This window comes from Cryptomeria japonica, chromosome 3 (genome assembly GCF_030272615.1).
Source record: "Cryptomeria japonica chromosome 3, Sugi_1.0, whole genome shotgun sequence".
Lineage (NCBI taxonomy): Eukaryota > Viridiplantae > Streptophyta > Pinopsida > Cupressales > Cupressaceae > Cryptomeria > Cryptomeria japonica.
In genome coordinates, this window is record NC_081407.1 from 5,231,368 (window position 1) to 5,255,347 (window position 23,980).

The 23,980-nt window shown below is 36.6% G+C and overlaps 1 protein-coding gene across 1 annotated transcript in view; it reads left to right on the forward strand.

Moving 5' to 3' along the window:
• LOC131051138 (uncharacterized) overlaps positions 1-23,980 on the forward strand; it is a 238,615-nt gene that overhangs the window by 142,242 nt on the left and 72,393 nt on the right. The window contains exon 8 of the mRNA XM_057985520.2: positions 2,461-2,567. Within this exon, the coding sequence (XP_057841503.2) occupies positions 2,461-2,567 (107 nt within the window). The remainder of the gene's footprint in view (positions 1-2,460; positions 2,568-23,980) is intronic.

Sequence of the window (23,980 nt, forward strand, 5' to 3'; positions counted from 1 at the left end):
TAAAATTTACTTGTAACTCATCCAAAAAATCCCTATTATGACTTAAAAAACCAAAAAGCATCAAGGGGGAAATAAAAAGTAAGTTACAAGTTCTTTTTTTAATAAAGTGCCCTTGTAATTAGCCAAAAATTTCCCTTCAAAGACTAAAACAAAGGAAATCATTAAAACTTGCAATTCGAAGAAAATTTCCCACTTGCAGTCAGGGAGCAAAAACCCGAAATTGAAGGAAAGACATAGTAAACAAACCCAAAATGCGATGAAATTCGAAACGTGGTTCGAGGATGAATTGAGGATTATGCCAATCCAAGGATTAGGCGAAATTCTGCCTCGAGAAGCGTGCCATAGAGTAAAATTTTCATTTTTTGACAAATTTTTTATGTAATGGTCCTTCATTTTTGAAAACAAAAAATGACGACAACCACCACCAAAATACTCCCATAGGTATCACCTTTCCTTTTCTTAATAGGGCGATGCAATCATAGATGTCAATACACCAAATAGCTGAAGTACTCTCCAATTGTCTACCATAAATGGCTGATGTCAAACACATTAAACCCAGGTATGAAGGACTGAAGTATCCTTCACTCACAATTGCAACCCTTCGGAGGATCTTTCACCACCTCAATTATGCTATCAATGGGAGGTATCGTTCCCAAAGACAAATAGATCTGCAGAAACCCTTGGCTCCACAAACTCAATCAATACAAATATCAATTCCTGGCTGTCTAACAATGAAGTTGCCTCCTCTATTTATTCTTTTCCTCACATAGGTCGGCCTCCTTCTAGAAGATTCCGAGTGACTTTATTATTTAATCACACTTTAGATAATTAAAATATCATTATGAATATAAAATGCAACACATGTGACATCATACGTGAGAACACATTATCTCACTTAAAATCATATTAAAATGGAATGTGAAGCCAAAAACAGCTGCCCAGGATCAAGTAATAGGCCAAATTCCTTTGCGGATTGATCCTGATGAAATTGGGGACATTACATGTTTGAGGAGGTCACAACTTTTCATCTCATGCCTATTGACCATTCATTTAAACTTAACTATGTTTTAATTATTTTAATTTTATTCTTTTCTATGTTAATTCTAATTTTATTATTATTCTTTTAATTTTATTATTAATATTTATTATTATATCCTATTTCAAAATGGAGACATTACATTCCACCTTGCCCAAAATTGCTTGCCCTCAATCAATGATCATGGAGTGCTTGAAGATGGCTTTGGAAACACACATGGAATAATCTAATAATCTTGCTGCTAACACATCAAACATGATGTAAGACATAAGGCATACTTTAGGAGGGCACGCACACACATGAACGTATAATGCTGAAAACATCATGGAGCAAACAGATAAATACACATAAGATATAAGTGATAAAGATAAAAAGATATATTATGCATACACCAGCAGATTTGTGTGAGAAGAGGGAGGTTGATCAAAGGCAGATTTATGAATACTTATAGCAGATCTAAAAGCAAGATTATAGTAGATTTTTGATGAGATTTATAAGAAGAATTTGGAGCAGATATAAAAGCAAGATTATAATAGATTTTTTATCAGATTTGTGAGTAGAATGTAGAGCACATATAAGAGCAGATCTCAGGTAGATATTTTGAATAATTTTATGTGAGTAATGCTGATTATAAGAAGAACACAGAGCAGATATAAGAGTTCCAAACCTCTCCGCTTTCCTCTTCAGTTCCAGATGTAAGGCATATTTTTTGAAGAAGTTTATGCAAGTGACACTCATTAAAGGGCAAGATTAAAGAAGGCATACAACATTAAAGGAGATTGAATTTTTCCATCATTCGTTGTAAAAGCAACTGTCATAAGGTGGAAATTTATTTGGAAGTTGGTATTCAGTTGTGGGGATTGGTGCCTACAAATCATTTAATAGGGGATTGGTGTCTTCGATGGGTTGGTGCCTACAAAGCTTGTAAGAGAAGCATATAAGCAATATTTTGCTGTGGTTTTCTCCTGAAAGGGTTTCCACGTAAATCTTGTGTTCTTTTGTTGCATAATTGTTAGATCTTGTGCAATTGATATTGTTGTGGTTGTTTAGTTTGAAAAAGTAAAGGATTGTTTTATGCTGTTTCACCTTCCTGCGCTCAGTATTAGCGTGTGCTCATCAATTGCGTATAAGTATATTTGTTCAAGTTTAGTCAATAAGTATGATGTTGACATCAAGAAACATATAGTGTGCAAATGAAATTTTTTGGTTTGTATTATTTGTGTGTTATATTTATCTTGTAGTCTTTACTTAAATGGCTGTTGAATTATAGTATGCCATTATACATGCCACTCATTATCTTATTCTCATAGGATAAGGATAATTTTCAAGGTCATGGGTGATATTGTATTTGTGTGATAAAAAGATATGATGATACACATACCTAGTTTTTTGTTATTGATTTCTTACTGCCATTTCTTTTTCAGATGATTAAAGAGGTACAATGTTGGCCCTATGAGTGGCCTGAATCTCCTTTATATCGAAAGCGATTTGAACGAGGTTGCATTTTTGGACAACTTTTAGTACAAGATAGGTATGCTTCTAGAGATGGATTGATTTTACATTGTTGGGTTAATCTCTAGATGCTAAGATGTTTAGTGTGAAATATATAAAAGAATTTAAGATTTAATTTTTTTGCCAAATTTTCTCATGTAAATGGGTTATTAGATTTTTTCTGCTATTGAAATGTAACGTGATGTTAGGCTTCATTTCAATCTCATGTGCATCATTCAATAGAGAGTTTAGAGAATTGTTTTGTTAGAGTTCGCATGTTTGTAAATGTTTTAAAGCATATATGAGTTCTAAGTTCTAACCAACAATATTGGAATCTATCAAAGCATGTATGAGTTTTAGATATACATTGATTAAAACTTAATTCTATGCATGTTATAAGATGGATTAGAAGCGAGCAATTTGAACTAGTTGTAAACAAAAAGTATCCAACTATGGTCCCAATCAAATACCAATATATAAATACAAACACAGATTTAGATGATATTCAATATGGAAACAAAAAACTTATGAAAACCTTGGATATGATACAATTACGTTGCAACATGCTTAAAAATATGATTGTTCATAAATATCTGTTTTATGTCTGCAAAAGAAATGAAGATTGTGGAAAACTGAAGTCACATTCATCAATTTGAAATATAATTGACTATAGTGCATTTCCAACTCCTTGAATACAGAAAAAGGAGCCTATCTATAGGAAAGAATTAGTTTTAGAGATTTCCTGATCACCCAAAAAATGCTTTCGAGCACCAAACATTGAATTAAAAGCTCAAATGTAGACAGGTATGCATGAAAGAAGAGGAGTATTACAATTTGGAGTTGCCATTGTTTTTGTATTGATTTCAAATGACAAATATAGTGCATATAGATAGGAAATATTGCAACAACTTTCAAATTCAGAAAATAGATAAAACTTAGAAATTACACAGCTGAAAATTCCAGATTCGTTTACTCAAAAATAACAGCAACCCAGTTCATAAATATACATTACATATCTAAATCCAACAAACCCAAAATGTCCAATGCTTGTCTAGCTTGAGCTGGTCACCAAATACACCAAAATGGCACACTGAAATGGACGTCAAGCTTCAATCTTGGCTCCAAATGCTACACTGAAGAGTTGTGCAGGTCAAAGACGTCTCAACTCTCAACACAACAAGATGTCTCTCCTCAAATCCCTAGATGTCCAGCAAGGAGTGTACGGCCAGCCTTTGGAGGTGTATGGCCAGTATAGGAGGTACGACCAACCACAAAGAAAAGCTAACTCAATACTCCCTCAAACTTACGATCTGCAACTAAATTATATCTCCTCCAAAATCTGTAGTCATAAACTGGTTTTTTGCATCAATGAATCCTCCATGAAACTCCATTGTGTTTACTGAATGAAAATACCAAGAAATTCTCTAGGTAGTGTCTTTCAACTACATAGAGAATGTTGCCTGCAATGGTTTCCGTCCTTACAAACCAAGAAAGCAATCTTCTCCATAGGAAATAACAATATCCAATATCAAAACTTAGCAATTGAAAATGACTCCTCAAAATGCCCTTTTATATTTCCTCAAGAGGTTCGAACTTCTTCACTAGGCCCACTTTATTTAATATAAGTCTTTTTTTTTCCTTTTAATTCTCCCATACAACTCATTAAGGTAAAGGGGCATATGTTAAAAATAAGTCAATTTCACTCTATAACTGGTCCCCTATGTTAAATTTTGGATCAGAAGTTAAAATTACAGAAGTATAGAACTTATATCTCTGATATTATTGAATTAATACAGAAAATTTGCCTTAATCTCAAGGCCAATATGATAAAGTGAAGGCACCTCACTAATTTGCAACTGAAATATCTGAAGCAATATATACTGAAGATATCGATTCTTTCCTTAATCGCTAGTTTTCTCCAAAATGTGTTCGATTCACAAATGAAAGAGAATCGCATGAATATATAGACAAATCGGGGTGCCTTTTTCAAGAATAGATGGCCTCAAGAGAGACATCTTTTCAAGCACGAAATGAGGTGACTTTTCCATCAAGTCGACGATCATGAAACATTTAATTATTAATTACATGGAGGCGTCACACACTTGTGTCGGCCTCATACACAAAGCATTTAATTATTTGTATTCAATAGGAGATAGAATCTCCCGCCGCTACAGTAACATCAACACTCCCTCTTAGCTAGGGAGATATCTTTCCAGATATCCATGTCATGGAGTTTCTCAACATGACACTCACAATGGCTACACCCATTGTGGAAGAAAGTTCATCACAAAGTCACTCAATGTGATATTGTCATGGAGTCACTCAACATGACTTCCACCATGGCTACTCCCATTTGTGGAAAGGAATATGTGCACAAGTGCCCATCACGAAGTGACTCAACGTGATGTCGTCATGGAGTCACTCAACATAATGTCCACTATGGCTATTCCCATGTGTCGAAAAACACAAGTACAAAGGATTCATCACGGAGTCTCTCAACGTGACGTTGTCATGGAATCTCTCAACATGACATCCACCATGGTTACTCCCAGAGGGTGGATAGAACCACATCTCCATCTCAAAGATGGACAAGGGCTTTCACCTCAAATTTCTCCGTCTCAGAGAAAAATGCATTATATCAGATAACACAAATCACTGATGCTGAGCCTCCCTTTCAGCAAGGGCTTCATTCACCACAACTCCAAGCTTGTCTCGAAAATGCACAAAGTTCACTTTGGAGAGAGGTTTGGTGAGAATATTAGCCGTTTGATCATCAGTGCAAATATACTTCAGTTGAATAGCTTTCCTAAATACCATATCTTTGAGGTAATGATATTTGATTTCCACATGTTTTGTTCTGTCATGGAACATTGGATTGACAGATAGCGTCACACACGTTTGATTGTCACAATGAATAACAGTGGGCTCCAATGGGTGTCCAAACAATCCTCCAAGGAGCTTTCGAAGCCACATTGCTTCTCGAGCTGCTACACATGCTGCAATATATTCGGCCTCTACAGTGCTTAGTTCCACAAAAGACTGCTTCCTACTGCACCAAGAGATCATCGCAGATCCCAAGCTAAAGCAACACCGAGAGGTGCTCTTCCTATCAGTTACACTCCCAGCCCAATCAGAATTAGAGTAGCCTTGTAACTTCAGGTCTACCTAGGAAGTATATCTCAAGCCATATCCTACTGTGCCACGTAAGTATCTCAGGATATACTTTGCTGCAACTAGATGAATTTGCCTTGGTTCACACATGAGCTGACTGAGGGAACTCACTGCATAGCAAATGTCTGGTCTAGTATTGACTAGATACATCGAGGATCCAATCAACTACCTGTACATGGTGGGATCTACTAGATCTGAACTAGCTACAGACTCACTCAATTTCTTCAAATTTGTTTCCATAGGTGTAGACATAGATTTGCAATCCATCATCCCAAATCTCTTCAAGATATCTATATGGTGTATTGCCCTTGATTTAGAATAATCTCATTGGGTCTTTGCCACACCTCCAATCCTAGAAAGTAATGCATTAGACCTAAATCCTTCATCTCAAACTCAGAAGCTAACTCCTTGCATTTGACAATGAGATGTTCTTCTCCAGTAAGAAATAAGTCATCAACATAAAGAACCAATATTAGAGCCTCACCATTAATTACCTTGAAGTAGAGATTTGAATCTACATCATTCTTGGAGAATCCCAAGCTCATCAGATATCGATCAATCCTCTCATACCAAGCACGAGGTGCCTGTTTAAGGCCATACGATGCGTTTTTCAATTTGCATACATGAGATTCCTTTCCATGAATCACAAAACCATCTGGTTGTTCAATGTACACTTCTTCAATTACACCATTAAGGAATGTTGTCTTTACGTCCATTTGGTGCAGCTTCCATCCTTTAGCTGATGCAATAATAATAATAGTCCTGATTGATGTATAACGAGCAACAGGAGCAAAGGCCTCATAATATATTCCCTCTTTTTGAGAGAATCCTCTAGCCACAAATCTTGCTTTGTTTCAATGCTTCTATCAGCTGCATGCTTGATCTTGAAAAGCCACTTGGAAGATACAACTGATTTCCCTTTTGGTCTAGGTACAACATCCCAAACATCATTCTTGAGAATGGACTAATACTCCTTTGTCATAACATCTTTCCATACTTGCTGAGTTGATGCTTCCTCAACATTGGAAGGCTCATATTGGAAGGCTCATACTCAATGATGTGGCTTATTGATGCTGCATAGCCTGGAAAATTTTGTGGTCTTTTGCTTTCTCTGAATGGGCCTCTAGGAGCTGCATACTTTTTTGCATCTTGCATAGTCTGTCTAGCGTATAGAGGTCTCTTTCGACCTATAGCAATATCTCCTGGACCATCAGTAGGTTCTAAAGGCTCAACTGGATCAATAGCCTCTTCAGGTTCAGTAGACTCCCTCTGAATCTTGGGAGTGTGATCAACGTCCATGTCCTGAGGAGTCTCCCGGTCTTCATTATCTACATGTATGAACCTTTAGATCTTTTGAATGCAACATCCTCTTCAAAAAGGACATCCCTGTTGATATCTATCTATTTCTATCCTGGAATGTAAATCCTGTAGGCTTTTGAAGATTCATTGTAACCCACAAATATTCCTTTCTTGCCAGATGGTTCTAACTTAGATCTCTTATCTTTAGGCACATGAATATAAATAGGACAACCAAAGATTCTCAAATGACTAACCTTAGGTTTCACACCTGTAAATGCTTCTTCAGGAGTCTTGTTTTCCAATATTCGATGAGGGCTTTGATTTTGAACATACACTGTAGTTCTGGATGCTTCTACCCAAAGGAAGGTTTGTAAGTCTTGATCATGGATCATAGCTTTGGCTGCCTCAACTATGGATCTATTCTTTCTTTTTGCAACTTCGTTTTGCTGGGGATTGTAAGGAACACAAAACTCCCTCTTAATCTCTGCCTCAATACATAAATTATGGAAGCTTCCAGAGGTGTATTCTCCTCCGTTATTAGATCTCAGAACCTTGATCCTTTTCCCGAACAAATTTTCTACTTGAGCCTTAAATTCTTTGAATTTCTCAAGCACTTTTTCAGATTCCTTAGACTTCAAAAACTAAATCCAAGTCTTTCTAGAGTAGTCATCAATGAAAATTACATAATACCAAAAATCACTTTAAGGATGCCACAAACATTGGTCCACACAAATCAGAATGAACAAGATCTAGAATACATTTTGATCTACTTTCACTACTATGAAAAGGACCCTTAGTATTCTTACCCATTGCACATCCTCTACAAGTACCATTGTGCTCCTGACTGAGTTTTGGAAGGCCAGTAACCATCTTCTCCATGGATGGAAGAGTTCTGAAGTGAAGGTGAGTAAGTCTCCTATGCCATAGCACACTTGAATTGGTGGAGTTATGCATCAATGCTTGAATTGGGTGAATGGAAAGTCTATATAGATTCTCTTGACGAATACCAATCACTCGAGTTGTTTTGATGCTAGAGTTCTTCGGCCAAGCAAGAACTTTTCCCTCAGAAAATGCAACTTGATATCCTTTGTCTTCTAAAGCTGAAATTGATACAAGATTCTTTTTGATTCCTGGCACGAATCTAGGTGAAGAGAGGTGTTTCTAGCACCTTTTACTGAATAGCAAGCATCATCTTCAATTACCACTTGAAGCTGAGTTTCTCTTTCTATTGATTCTAAAATATGTTCTCTATAACTTGTAATGTGACATGAAGCGCCACTTGTTGATTTATTGTTTCGATCGGATTCTTGAGGGCCGACTTAACCATTAAACGTATGAGTGGCCTATCGGCTTTTCACAATCGATAATTATATTAATTACTTATCGACCTTGCAATACGTAATTGCAAACCTGCCACTCTTTGTTATAAAGACGTGTTAGTTATTGTTTGCCCGTTGGGCAAACAGTTTAATGCATGCAGACGGAATACATAACAAAGAACAGTAATGCCATAGATTTCAGATAAACACAATCATAATGTATATCAATTGCTAGCCAACAGAAAAGATACCATTCCAATCATAATCGTAATAATGGCAAGTTACATCACATGGTATATAAAGGTACCAAGGGGGTGTGAGGGACAACCGTCACACCCGTAACTACCTACCCTCGCTTACATCACTAAACAAAGTACTTCCTAATTACTTAATTACTTATTATTCCCATACATACAATATGCCACCAACAGTTATATTGCCACCAAAGGATGTATTAATCAAATATAACTAATGGTTAATGAGAAGACATAATTATTGAGGAGACGTGATTGTTGATATGGAACCAATCTTGGAAAGAGACGTGTTAATTGGCTTCATCAATCCATGAATATATGATTCGATTCCTTTTTTCTTTCAAGGCAATCTAATCATCTAACAGTCACAGCAGATCGAATTTCATACTTACATCAAGCAGATAAAAGAAAATATAACCCACAACAGTTCATGTTATTCTTCCAGCAGTCCATTGATTGTCATCTACAACAGATCGTGTATCCTCCTCCAGCAATTCGTGTGTTACCTTCTGCACATTGGATTTTTCATCAAACTAGAATTTTACATTAAGGCAGATTGAACCTGTATCATTCTTTGGAAGTCTGGATTGCATTTATTAATAATCTAGTTTCAAAGTGTGAAGCATTATTTGCAAAGACATATTACTATTTTGTCTATCCAATTTGATCACCAAATTTAACATGGTATCAGAGAAGGCTTAAGGAAAGATCAGATCAGATTTATAGAAGCAAGGTTATCTTCCACTATTGTCTTCAAGTTCGACTACTTCTATCAAACATCAAGACGGCTCAAGTCATTGGAGTTCGTCATGGATGTCTTTATAGACTTTGCATTAATCTTCCTCAAGCCTTACTTCATGACTAATCAAGTACTTGTGAGATTTGGCATAGAAGATTGGGTCACCTTCACTTTCGTGCACTACCTACAATGGAGAAGATGGTTACAGGTCTTCCAAAACTCAACCAGGAGCATGAAGGTACTTGCAAAGGTTGCGCATTGGGTAAGAATACTAAAGGTACATTCCATAGTAGTGAAAGTAGATCCAAATGTATTTTAAAACTCATTCATTTAGATTAATGTGGTCCTATGTCTGTTGCGTCCTTGAGTGGTTTCTTGTATTATGTTATTTTAATTGATGACTACTCGAGAAAGACTTGGATCTATTTCTTGAAAAGAAAAGAATTTGATGAAGTACTTAAGAGATTTAAAGAATTCAAAGCTCTAGTAGAGAACATATCAGGAAAGAGGATCAAAGTCTTGAGATCCGATAATGGAGGAGAGTATACCTCCGGTAACTTCTGTAATTTTTGCATTGAAGCTGGGATTAAGAGGGAGTTTTGTGTTCCCTATAATCCTCAACAAAATGGTGTAGCAAAAAGGAAGAATAGAATTATTGTGGAAGCAGCCAAAGCCATGATCCATGATCAAAATCTTCAAACTTTTTTTGGGCTAAGGCTTCTAGAACTGCTGTCTATGTTCAAAATAGATGCCCTCGCCGCATTTTGGAGAATAAGACACCCGAAGAAGCATTCACAGGGGTGAAGCCGGATGTAAGTCATTTAAGGATCTTTGGTTGTCCAGTATATGTACATATACCCAAAGATATAAGAACAAGCTAGAACCTTCTGGCAAGAAGGGAATATTTGTAGGTTGTAGTGAAACATCAAAAGCTTACAGAATCTATATTCTAGGTCAGAAATTGATTGAGTTGAGTAGGGATGTGACATTTGAAGAGGATGTTGTGTTCAGGAAAATCCAAGGGCACCCATGAGATGGATAGTGAAGATCAAGAGCGTCCTCAAAATATGAAAAAAGACCATAGTCCTGAGATTCAGAGGGAGACTCATGAACTTGAAGAAGATGATAATCCAAATGAGCCCTTGGATCCTATTGATGGGCCTAGAGATATTGTTGTAAACTGGAAAAGACCTCTTTGGGTGAGGAAAATGATGCAAGAGGCTGAAAGTTTTGCAGCCCCAAAAGGAACATTTAGGGAAAGTAAGAGACCGCATAAGTTCTCTAGCTATGTTGCATTGATGAGTCAAATTATTAACTCAGAACCTACCAGTGTTGAGGAAGCTACTAGTCATCAAGTTTGGAAGGATGCCATGACATAAGAGTATCAATCAATTCTAAAGAATGATGTTTGGGACATTGTACCTAGACTAGAAGGTAAATCTGTTGTTTCTTCTAAATGGCTCTTTAAGATCAAACATGTTGCTGTTGGTAGTATTGAGAAATACAAGGTTAGGTTCGTGGCTAGAGAATTCTCTCAGAAGGAGGGAATTGACTATGAGGAAACCTTTGCTCCAGTTGCCCGATACACTTCAGTCAGAACCATCATAGCTATTGTAGCATCTAAAGGATGGAAGATTCATCAAATGGATGTAAAGATGGCTTTTCTAAATGGTATAATCGAGGAAGAAGTGTATATTGAACAACCTGAAGGATTTGTGGTACATGGGAAGGAATCTCATGTTTGCAAGTTGAAGAAGGCATTGTATGGCCTTAAGTAGGCTCCACGTGCTTGGTACGAAAGGATTGATCGTTATCGGATGGGCTTGGGTTTCTCCAAGAATGACGCAGATTCAAAGTTGTACTTCAAGGTAATTAATGGGGAAGCATTAATTCTGATTCTTTATGTTGATGATTTACTTATCACTGGAGAAGATCATCTTATTATCAAATGTAAGGAGTTAGCTTCTGAATTTGAGATGAAGCATCTTGGTTTATTGCACTACTTCCTTGGGTTAGAAGTCTGGCAGAAATTTGATGAGATCATTCTGAGTCAAGGGAAGTACACCATTGATATTCTAAAGAGATTTGGTATGATTGATTGTAAATCCATGTCCACACCTATGGAGACCAACTTGCATAAGTTAAGAGAGGCTACAGCTGATTCGGATTTGGCAGATTCTACACTATACAAGTAGATGATTGGGTCGTTGATGTATCTAGTCAATACTAGACTAGATATTTGCTATGCAGTGAGTGCACTTGGCCAGTTCATGTGTGAACCAAAGCAAATACATTTAGTTGCAGCAAAACATATTCTGAGATACTTGTGCTGTATAGTTGGATATGGCCTGAAATATTCTTCTGATATGAACTTGAAGCTGCATGGATATACTGATTCCAATTGGACAGGATGTGTCACTGATTAGAAGAGCACCTCTGGTTGTTGTTTCAGTTTGGGTTCTGCTATGATTTCTTGGTGTAGTAGGAAACAGTCTTCAGTAGCACTGAGCTCCACACAAGTCGAGTATATTGCAGCATGTGTGGGAGCACGAGAAGCAGTGTGGCTTCGAAAGCTTCTTGCAAGATTGTTTGGACAATCCTTAGAGCCTACAATTATCCATTTTGATAATTAAAGTTGTGTAAAGCTTTCTATCAATCCTGTGTTTCATGATCGAATGAAGCATGTGGAGATCAAGTATCACTATGTTAGAGACATGGTGGAAAGGAATGCTATTCAGTTGAGATACATTAGTACTAATGAGAAAACGACAGACATTCTCACCGAGCATCTCTCCAGAATAAAGTTTGTGTACTTTCGAGGTAAGCTTGGTTTGGTGGAGAATGAAGCCCTAGTTGAGATTGAGTCTTTGCTTCATTGATTTGTTTATATATACTAATGTATTCTTCTCTTCAAAAGATGTTTAAAGTGTAAACTCTTGTTAATGCATTTCTCCTTGAGATAGACTTGAGGTGGAAGCCCTTATCTTCACCCTCTGATATGGTTCATGGTGGATGTCATGTGTGTGACGCCGTGACAACACCACTTGAGAGAGTCCGTGGTGATTTTCTTGTACTTGTGTGTTTACCCTCTGGATGAGCTATGGTGAATATCATTGTAAGGTGACGATCTCACAATGATGAACACTTGTGCATCTTACTATCATTGTGAGGTGACAATCTCACAATAATGGTTGATATCTCGTGAGGTGATATCTATGGATAAGCCATAAGGGTGGATATCACGTGAGGTGATATCTATGGATAAGCCATAATGGTGGATATCACGTGAGGTGATATCTATGGATAAGCCATGATGGTTGATATCATAGAGAGGTGATATCTTTCCTTTCCACATATGGATATAGCCATTGTGGTCAACCATCACAATAAGGTGATGTAACTTGTAAACATTAAGAAGAATTCCTCCCTAGCTAAGAGGGAGTGTTGATTTATAGCTTCGGTCGGATTCTTCAGGGCCGACTTAACCATTAAACTTTTGAGTGGCCTATTGGATTTTCACAATCAATAAATTATATTAATTACTTGTCGACCTTGCAATACGTAATTGAAAACCCACCACTCTTTGTTATAAAGACATATTAGTTATATTGCCACCAAAGGACGTATTAGTCAAATATAACTAATGGTTAATGAGAAGACGTAATTATTGAGGAGATGTGATTGTTGATATGGAACCAATCTTGGAAAGAGACGTGTTAATTGGCTTCATCAATCCATGAATATATGATTCGATTCCTCTTCTCTTTCAAGGCAATCGAATCGTCTAACAACCACAACAGATCAAATTTCATACTTACATCAAGTAGATAAAAGAAAATATAACCCACAGTAGTTCGTGTTATTCTTCCAGCAGTTCATTGATTGTCATCTACAGCAGATCGTGTATCCTCCTTCAGCAATTTGTGTGTTACCTTCTGCACATTGGATTCTTCATCAAATTGGAATTTTACACTAAGGCAGATTGAACCTGTATCATTCTTTGGAAGTCTGGATTGCATTTATTAATAATCTAGTTTCAAAGTGTGAAGCATTATTTGCAGAGACCTATTACTATTTGTCTATCCAATCTGATCACCAAATTTAACACCACTTTCAATCAACCATGTGCTACTATCGGTTGGAACATTTGATAGGGAAGAGATGAATAGAAATCCATTTGAATTATCTCTTGATTCCTTCAGAGGAGAGACATCATTCATATCCACAATAGAGGCATGATGCTTTGGTCTTGTTGGACAATCTTTAGCATAGTGACTTAGCCTATACATAAGATGAAATTACCTATGTGTGATATCCCTTATATTTTGAGTATTTACATTTCAAAAGGATCTAAACTATTTATTTATTTATTTGTTCATGTATATTACTATTAATCATTATTCACAATAATTATTAAGTAAATATTGATTTGCATTTATAATCACAATCAATATTTGCTATTAACTAATATTCATAATAATTATTAATAGCCACAATAAATATTAACTTACATTAATAATTTCAATAATAATTACTGTTAAATAATATTTAATAAATAAACACATAAGTATTAATTTGCATTTATTACAATCACAATAATTACTATTAAATAATATTTATTAAATAGACACATAAATATTAGCTTGCATTTTTTTACAATCAACAATAATTATTGTCTAGTAATATTCACACATAATATCGGTAGATATTATTTTGACTGAGTAATTTGGAATCACCGAATTGGTTTAGTGTAAGGCTGCTTTGTTTTACCGTTTCTTGTGAGAGAGACATGTCCCTTGAAAAACTTTAAATAGGGCTCTCTTTCTCCCAGCCAAAGGCATTGGGTAAGTAAAAGGAAAATAAGGAGAGACAAGAAAAGAGAATATGGAAGGATAAGATAAATAGGAAGGGAAAGAAAGAGATCGGCAGTCACTAAGGATGAGAAACATTACGGGTATGAGGCTTGTTTACAACATCGCATGCTGCCGTTTCATTGTTAATACAGTGTAGCATTGCTAATACAATTAATAATATGAATACAATTTAATAGGGTTAATACAATTTGATATTGTCAATACAGTGGATACTAATAATACAGTTTAATATTATTAATAATTAATACAACTAATTAAACAGTCATTAACAATCATTCTTAAGTTCATATCAGACATAAGATTATAAAGTAAATCTGATTCAATAATGTTACTGATAGGAAATAAGATAATATATGAAACTAACATTATTAATATGACAAGAAGTGTTTAATATGAAGTCAATATTACTAACACATAATAGTGCTAATATCATTTAAATTATGGAATGTAATACTGTCAATATTGTTGATGTTACTGCATAAATGATAAGATAATATGAGCTGATAATAAATCAAATCCAATACAATTAATTATTAAAAGGATTTAACAAATAATTCAATAATATTATAATGAATACAAATATATATGCATTTTGACTCTTCACTTTTATTAGCATTTGTGGACAGGGTGAAGGAAATGGTGAACGTATTGTGGGAGGGGTACAACATATGCGCATCCTTCTAGATACAGCTCGAAGTGGGACAATATGGGCCCATAGAGGCCAAAGGAGTACAAAGGGTATGGTATTTGGGTCTAGGAAGAGATGGTTTCTAGGGCACTCTCCGCAATCTTTCCCCTCGTCTCCATCATGGCTCACAAATACAAGAAGTAAAATTGTTAAGGTATGGGGATGATGAGTAGACGAGGGTCAAAGGTACCTTATTTTAGCTTCCCTACTATCCCCACATGGATCAATTGTTGAAGTGAATCTCTCATAAGAGGTGAGAGGTTGATATGGTGGAGGGGAATGGTGTAAAACCCTCACTAGGTATGCCACCTCATGATGATGATTGGACCATTGGTTAAGGACCACATGGGGCCATAGAGGATAAGGTCTTGCTATTGGGCCTAGGGTAGAGGATACTTGGGGCACCTCATCATGTCTTCCAACTCAACCCTTGTTATGGTTCGGCTTCCATGTAATTGTTGATATTGGTTTATACAAATCCCGACCCTAGAATTGGATGTATTTCATGAGTTATATCTACATTGTTGTCTAATCTCATTGTGGGTTTCGAAAAAGGCTTATCTCATCTTATTCTTAAATGAAGATTATACCCCTGACTATCTTTTATCAATTATGATCAAATAATAAGTAAAATGGTGTTTTATTGAAATGTCATGTTCAAGAGCTATGAATTTTATTTTCCTTTGATAAGTTGAAAAACAAGTTTTTGACTTTTATAAAGACATCAAATTTAATAAAAGACTTCATGAATTCAATTTTAAGGTTAAACACCTCAAGTTTCTAAGCCTTATATCAAGCTATTTTTTTATAATTGCTAATCTCACATATCTCTCTAAAGAGAAACAACATCCAACTTTCTAAAGGACTTGATCTAGTAACTAAAGCACAACTTTCTATACAATTGGCACTAAAAAAGAGTTGTGTGACTATGTACTTCTCTTATAATGGACTAATTTTGAGTTAATAAGATTATGAAATTTGATGTTAAAAAAAAAATATGTTATACTTCACTTAATAATAAAATATTTGACCCTCACAATCCAATGCTAAAAAAAATGAAATATTATTGAAAATATCACACTTATAAAAAGGAATAGTTAGAATTTCCTTACTTGACCTTGATAAATTGATTTTAAATCAATATAGAAGGCACACTAAATATATAGCACAAAAGGCCTTGCACGTGTGTTGATTTAGCATAAATGATTTTTCCATCAAGTTTTATATGTCTTCTAGTATAACCTGTAAAAATGATTAGTACTAGCCTAACCTGCTCTGATACCACGTTAGAAATTAGGATCTTAGGATACTAATCATTATAAACAAGATCATAAAATAAATGAAATGAGAATCATACATGCATAAATGTACACATTACACAATATATACATGGGGAAAACCCTTTCGGGTAAAAAAACCCCATAAAGCATCATTTTATTAAAAGACTTACTAATATAGTCTATCATAAAATAGACTTGAACCTGGGGACACTCCTCCAATACTTCCACATGGCCAATAATACCTCATATGCATAGTGATACAACTCACCATAAGACTCCAAATTCTCACCACTCTCAAATGAGAGAAAACATCCTTAAATATAGGAGGAAGGGTGGCTTCACTAGTCACACCTTTTCAATAACCCCACTCATAAATTATTAATAGTCTAATAGTTATAAGATTATAATTATTTCAAATGAGATATGCTTATAAAGCATAAAATATATAAGAATTTATAACCTTATATTAGAACATTATATATAAATGTTATAAGGATGTGATCCCTAATAACATTATGTTCAAACAAATAGTCAGTCAACCATGACTATCAGACCTTTGATTTATATTTTCGCAGACTTGATAATATAAATGATTCGTATGTGTGTATTAGACATTAACCATCAATAATATAAAGTCAGCTTGCTTTATGATAGAGGCAGTTTGTATTAAATTCATTGTATAATAAAGTCACCTTGATCCATATCTGATCGCTGTCCAGATTTTTTTGATGATGATTTGCCAAGTAAACAATGCTGCATCTAATACGACTGTATTTATATTAAACATAATGTTATGTGTATTTCTGAGACTATGTATATCTGAGTCTTCAAAGTGCATATATATTCTGCAGTTTGAGTCTTCTGTACTGTATGTTGAGTCTTATGTATGTGACAAGTAGATGCATATATTAATCATTAGCTCTACTGTATATCCTGTATGCTTTCTATTAATCGCTGAAACTCACCAATATTTATTTCTAAATATTATATTTGTTCCTTCTAAGATTTGCTGCTCTTTTGTCCTCCATAATATAGTCACTGCTTTCTTATTAATAAAAATCTTCAATGAAGTCGTAACTATTACCATGTGTAATCGCTACTTTTATAATTGAATTTTCTTTCCCTTGAATCCCTGCTTGATGGTTCGTTTTCTCTGTTCTATGTAGTCAATTCAGTCGCTGTCCTAAGAATCAGGTCTTTTTCTCCATTAAGTCCCTGTTATTAAATTGATTGCCACATGTTTAAAACTGATCACACTTTTTCTATCATGAAGACATAAGGACTCTGACTATTGCATTGTCAATTAGTCAACATAGTCTAAAACAGATTGCTTGCCATCTGTTGATAACTGTCTTTGTCACTTCCTTATTATCCTTTTACGTAAGATTATGTCTTTAGTGGGGGCTCTAACATTAAGAGGTGGGCCCCATAAATTTGTCTTCTAGTGGGGAGCTCTAACATGAGGAGGTGGGCCCATAAGTTTTGTCTTTTAGTGTTTTTTTAATTTTATTCCAATAACTTTGTCTTATGTGGTTTGCTGTCTTCCTTTTTGAATAAACTAACCAATCACTGTTCTTTCACAATTTGTCCCATTCTATATTCAGTGTTCTTTCATAGATATATATATATACATTTGTTATCTTTGCATAAATCTGGGTACTATATCAAGAAAATATGAATATACCAAGTGCAGGCTGTAATATTCCAAGCTTCTGATGTGCTGATGCTGCCATCTACTCGTCATATATAAATCTGAATCAGAACTGAAATTACTCTTAGACTTTATTATTATATATCTCTGTTTCTTAACATCTTGCCATTAAGATCTAATTAATGCTTCTTTGTTACTTATGTATAATTGACATGAATTATGCCTTAATACAATAACAAACATATTCATTCTTCGTCATATACACTGTCCCCTTAGTTAATGACAATCTTGTTTTGGCCTTTGACATCAATGGCAATATTTCCATCAATCTCCCCCTTTGTCATTGATGGCAACATATTCTTTCTATCTCTTCTATCTCTCCCCCATTCTACTTCTCTCCCCCTTTGACATCAATGGCAAAGGGATAAGCATCAAAAACCTGTCCATGAATGTATCATTAGAAAAAGCTGATTACAAATATCTGATTGCAAATTCTAACTCCTCTTGGCTCTAATATTCCTCTTCCTTGTATCCTGATTTATATGGGTGACATACTTTCTCTATGAATGTTCAAAAGAGTTTGCATCATCTCCTTTCCCTTTGTTGAGGATTTCCTTTGAAGATTCCTTACATGATTCTTTTGACATCAATGCAATCATTTCACCTTTGCTGTAATTCTCTTCCTTGATATTTATGATGAACTGCTTATCACATATCCATGTCTTCTAAGATATCATTGTATTAATCATAACTCCTTAATATGAAGCATAATCATTTAACTTTCCATGATCAATTTCCTTTGCTCTTGTGAACACATGCTTTGCCAGCAAGCATACTTCTTTTGTTTTTTTTCTAGGGCTGAATAATAGTGTAGCTATAGGCTCCCCCTAAATTTGTGCTTCTCCTAATGAAATAGGAGGTATATGAAGTGCAAGATGCACTTGCATTGGTTTCTCCTTCTCTTTCTTTTATCTTCTTTTTCCAAACCTTTTTATGTCTTCCCTTTTGTTTGTTCTTGGCATTCTTCTCCATCTTGCTTTGTCTTGGAAGCTCATCAAAGATGGTTCTGCAAAAACGTGATGTATGACCAAAGTTGCTACATTTGTAACACATAATATCATAATTCATTAAAGGGGAAAATGAATTATAACTCGTTTGAGTGAAGCTTGGATCATTTCTTCTATGACTTATACAAATTTATTGCTTTGTGCCAAAATTTATAACATGAGAAACAATATCCATTAAAAGAATAGTAATGTTTATGAATACATGGCTGTCTTTGATGAAAAGGCTTTCTCCAACTGTCCATGTTCTCCTTGGAAGGTGAATTGGTCTTTTGTATGATTGTACTTTCTTTCTTAATCTCCTCCTTTTTGTCCTTCATAAGACTCTTCATGTAGTTTCTTGGTTTTCCATCTTCTCTTTGTGTAGAGTCCACATTTTTAGAGCTGCTAGCTTCTTTTGAATCATCTAATTGTTTCAGAGAGTTTTCAAACTCACTCCTTAAGTATTCAACTTCAAGCTTTAATCTATCACAATCTAATTCTTTTTCTTTGAATTGATCTTTCATTACATCCTCAATTTGTTTGGCCTCTTCTAGTTGTACTTTTAGATTTTCAATTATTTCATTTGATTCTTCTTGAGCTTTACACAATTCTTGAATTTCTGCCTTTTGTTTTGCAATCTTCTTCTTCAGCTTTTCATTTTCCTTATAAGGATAATGAAATTCTTCCATGAGATCTACATCCTCTTCTTCACTACCTGCCTCTTTTTCTTCTATTTCACTCCCAAGGTCATCTTCATTTGTCACTTCATCATCTGCTATTGCCATGTGTATTCCAAGTGCCACCTCATCACATCTACTAGCTTCTTTGTTATCACATGTATTTGATTCTATGATATCTATACAATCATCACTGCATATAGAATGGTTTTCTCTTTCAAAGAATTCATCATCTATTACTTCATTCCTTCTGCTTGCTGCCTTTTTATTTTACTCACTATCGGCAAATAGTATTAATCATTCAATGATAACTATTAGGAATTAATAGTTCGGAAATCTTCAACGCATATTTCTTGCGTACAATCATCTGCTACGTATTCTGTAAGCAACGTACTGGTATTGACTACGTAGATGGTCTGAAGTCAATAAAACCACGATCTATCATCTGGCATGTTTGAAATGTGATCTTTCATACAAATACGATCTGCAAGATATAGATATATCTGCATTTGTCATCTGCTGAGTGAATGACATTCTATAAGTGAAATTGCTTATTCAGCGATAGTCAGCCAACCATGACTATCGGGCCTTTGATTTATATTTCCGTAGACTTTGTAATATAAATGATACGTATGTGTGTATTAGACATTAACCATCAATAATATAAAGTCGGCTTGCCGTATGATGGAGGCAGTTTGTATAAAATTAATTGTATATTAAAGTCGCCTTGATCCATATCTGATCGCTGTCCAGATTTTGTTGATGATGATTTGCCAAGTAAACAATGCTGCATCTAATACGACTGTATTTAGATTAAACATAACGTTATGTGTATTTCTGAGACTGTATATCTGAGTCTTCAAAGTGCATATATATTCTGCAGTTTGAGTCTTCTGTACTGTATGCTGAGTCTTATGTATATTACAAGCAGATGCATATATTAATCATTAGCTATACTGTATATCCTGTATGCTTTCTATTAATTGCTTAAACTCACCAATATTTATTCCTTCTGTGTATTCCTCCATAATATAGTCACTGCTTTCCTATTAATAAAAATCTTCAATGAAGTCGTAACTATTACCATGTGTAATCGCTACTTTTGTAATTGAATTTTCTTTCTCTTGAATCCCTGCTTGATGGTTCGTTTTCTCTGTTCTATGTAGTCAATTCAGTCGCTGTCCTAAGAATCAGGTCTTTTTCTCCATCAAGTCCCTGTTATTAAATTGATTGCCAAATGTTTAAAACTGATCACACTTTCTCTATCGTGAAGACATAAGGACGCTGACTATTGCATTGTCAATTAGTCACCATAGTCTAAAACAGATTGCTTGCCATCTGTTGATAACTGTCTTTGTCACTTTCTTATTATCCTTTTACGTAAGATTATGTCTTTAGTGGGGGCTCTAACATTAAGAGGTGGGCCCCATAAATTTGTCTTCTAGTGGGGCGCTCTAACATGAGGAGGTGGGCCCATAAGTTTTGTCTTTTAGTGTTTTTTTAATTTTATTCCAATAACTTTGTCTTATGTGGTTTGCTGTCCTCCTTTTTGAATAAACTAACCAATCACTGTTCTTTCACAATTTGTCTTTTCTTTAACAGATCAGCAAATTACTAACCAATCACTGGTCCATTGTATATTCAGTGTTCTTTCATAGATATATATACATTTGTTATCTTTGCATAATTCTGGGTACTATATCAAGAAAATATGAATATACCAAGTGCAGGCTGTAATATTCCAAGCTTCTGATGTGCTGATGCTGCCATCTACTCGTCATATATAAATCTGAATCAGAACTGAAATTACTCTTTGTTATCGGGAAAAAGTGTATAGTTAGTAATGTTAATTATCAAAAGTTAGTTAGCCGACGGGTAGGTAGTTGGAGTCGCGACGGTTGGGTCGCACCCCTTCGGCAGTCATATATTGTACCACCTTCGGGTGTTGAGACATGTATTGTTAACGACGGATATAATATGAACATCCTTTGACATTAATGGAAAGCTTATTCTGGTACTTTTATATTTGCATTGTACATTGCTGTTCAATTTCTGTATTCTTCCTGTTTACCCAGTGAGGTAAACATTTGGCGCCGTTGCTGACACGAACTCAGGAAGGGAAGACACGGATGGCGCACAGACACAATGGGCCTACCCGTTGGTGAGGTGAATCCCGAGGTCGACGATGCCCAAACAGAACTCTATATAGGAGAAGACACTGCGACGAGAGAATTTTCGATTCTACTCGAAGTAGCCATTCAAACCCACGTACGACGAGAGGCGGCGGAGGCAGGAGTCCCACCAAGTGCCGTGTGGACAGCGTTGGAAGTGAGTCCGGAGGTAAATCGGTTGATGAACCATCTCCCTCGACTGCTAGCACAAGCATCGTTGGCACAACAAGCTCGCCTGGAGGAGATTGCCCGGGAGGAGCGACGCCAAGAAATTTTGCAACAGTACGAGGAACGGGAAGCAGAACGAGATGGCGCCAGGCGCATTTGAACCGTGAACCATACGGGACGGAATAAAGAACACTTATTGTAATAATTATGTCATATTGTTGGCATAAACTTGTCTACCACATTATGAATGAATAAAAGTGTTCTACTTTTTATGTCATTAAAGCGGTCTGGGAATTAATGCCCAATACACTGAATAAAGACAAAAATAAGCAACAATATATAGATGAACGTGCAGTAGCCCAACGTGCCTTGATCCTTGAACAGCAAGCGGAAAGGCGACAGAGGTATAAGCGAAGAGAGGAGGAACGCTCCGAAGGGGACGGTGAGGCCAGAGGCCACCCACGGAGTCGGGAGGAGTTACTTGCGGAAACCCGCCGCAGGATAGAGTGTACCCAAACTCAGTTGAGGGAGTTGAGGGACTTGCCACACACACCAGAGGCTAGCAAAACTCCAAGGAGTGGGGAGGAGGCAGGAGAGGGAGAAGACACCGGGGCTGCCAGGAGTGTCGGAGGGACACCGGGGCACGGCGGTCAAGCACCCCTTATAGGATCTGACCCATCAGGAGTAGGACAACAGCCACCACCAGTAGTAAAAAGGCAAGGTATGGCACAAAAACAAAAACTTCCAAAGTTCCATGGGGATGGGAAAGAAGACCCTGTCCGCCATTGTCGCACGTGTGAAACAATTTGGGGAGCGAATGGTGTTACCGATGAGGACGATTGGGTAACACAGTTTCCCGCAACACTGAGGGGCGTAGCCATCGACTGGTTTTCGGACACGGATAAGGCCAAAATTGGCACATGGGCAGACCTAAAGAAGGAATTTCAAGCAGAGTTTCGTCTCCTAAGAGACGATAATGAGATCGTAGCTGAAATCTACGGCACGAAACAGAGGAAGGACGAGACTGTCCGAACCTACAGCCGGCGGCTCAAAGAACTACTAGGAAAGATGGAGAACCAGCCGGCAGACGGATTGAAAAAACGGTGGTTCGTGGAAGGCCTAAAGAAATCCCTTAGACGAAAAATGAAGATAGTACCCCCTTCTTCATATTCGGACGCCTATAACAGGGCAATGGATTTAGAAAGTGAACAGAAGACGTCCAAGAAGAAGAAAAATAAATCCTCGACGGACGATGATTCCTCTTCGGACAAAAGTGATAGTAGTGATGACGACTCTAATCGGAAGGTACGGGCTCTCCAAAAAGATATGGAGCGAATGATGAGAGAGATAAAGGCAACAAAAGGAAGCACAAGCAAGGGCGACGAAGGGGAGTTATGGTGCACGGACTGCCGTACCGACGGACACACCAAGGGGTCTTGTCCGAAAAAAGCATTTTGTGATATTTGTCAGATTGCCGGACACCTTACCAAGGAGTGTCCGTACAATATGAGGACTCATAGCCAACAGGTTCTCTTTGCAGAACCATCTGCGTCAACTGGCACGTCCCAGCCTGCGAGCAACAACGCTTCGTCTGGCGGCTACCGAAACAACAGGCGAGGAAGAGGCAATAATAACAATACGAATAATAGAAGCCGAATCCAATACGACGCTAAAGGGCGGCCGATGATACAATGCCGAGCTTGCAATCACTGGGGGCATTTCGCTAGAGACTGTACGGTGGAGGAAGCACCACAAAAACTTTGCAAGTGGTGCGGTCCCGGGGACCATGATGATGGCAATTGTCCCAAATCTGGCGTGAACCTGTTGAATGTAGAAACGGAGGATGCACTTGCCATAACAAGGTCCAAGACGAAAGCAGCCACTTATCCAGACCCCCGTACGGAAAAACAAAAGGCACTGGAGGCACGAGCGGAATTGGAGAGGGAGATGTTGAGGAGCAAGGGTGCACAAAAGCTGGCGGGTACTTCTCGCTCTGAAGGAGAAACAAACATTATAAACCAACTGTTACAGGTCGAGATACCTGTCAAAATGAAGGACCTCCTAGAAAGTATGCCGCACTTGCGAGCGACGTTGTTGCAATCCGCAATAGTAACCC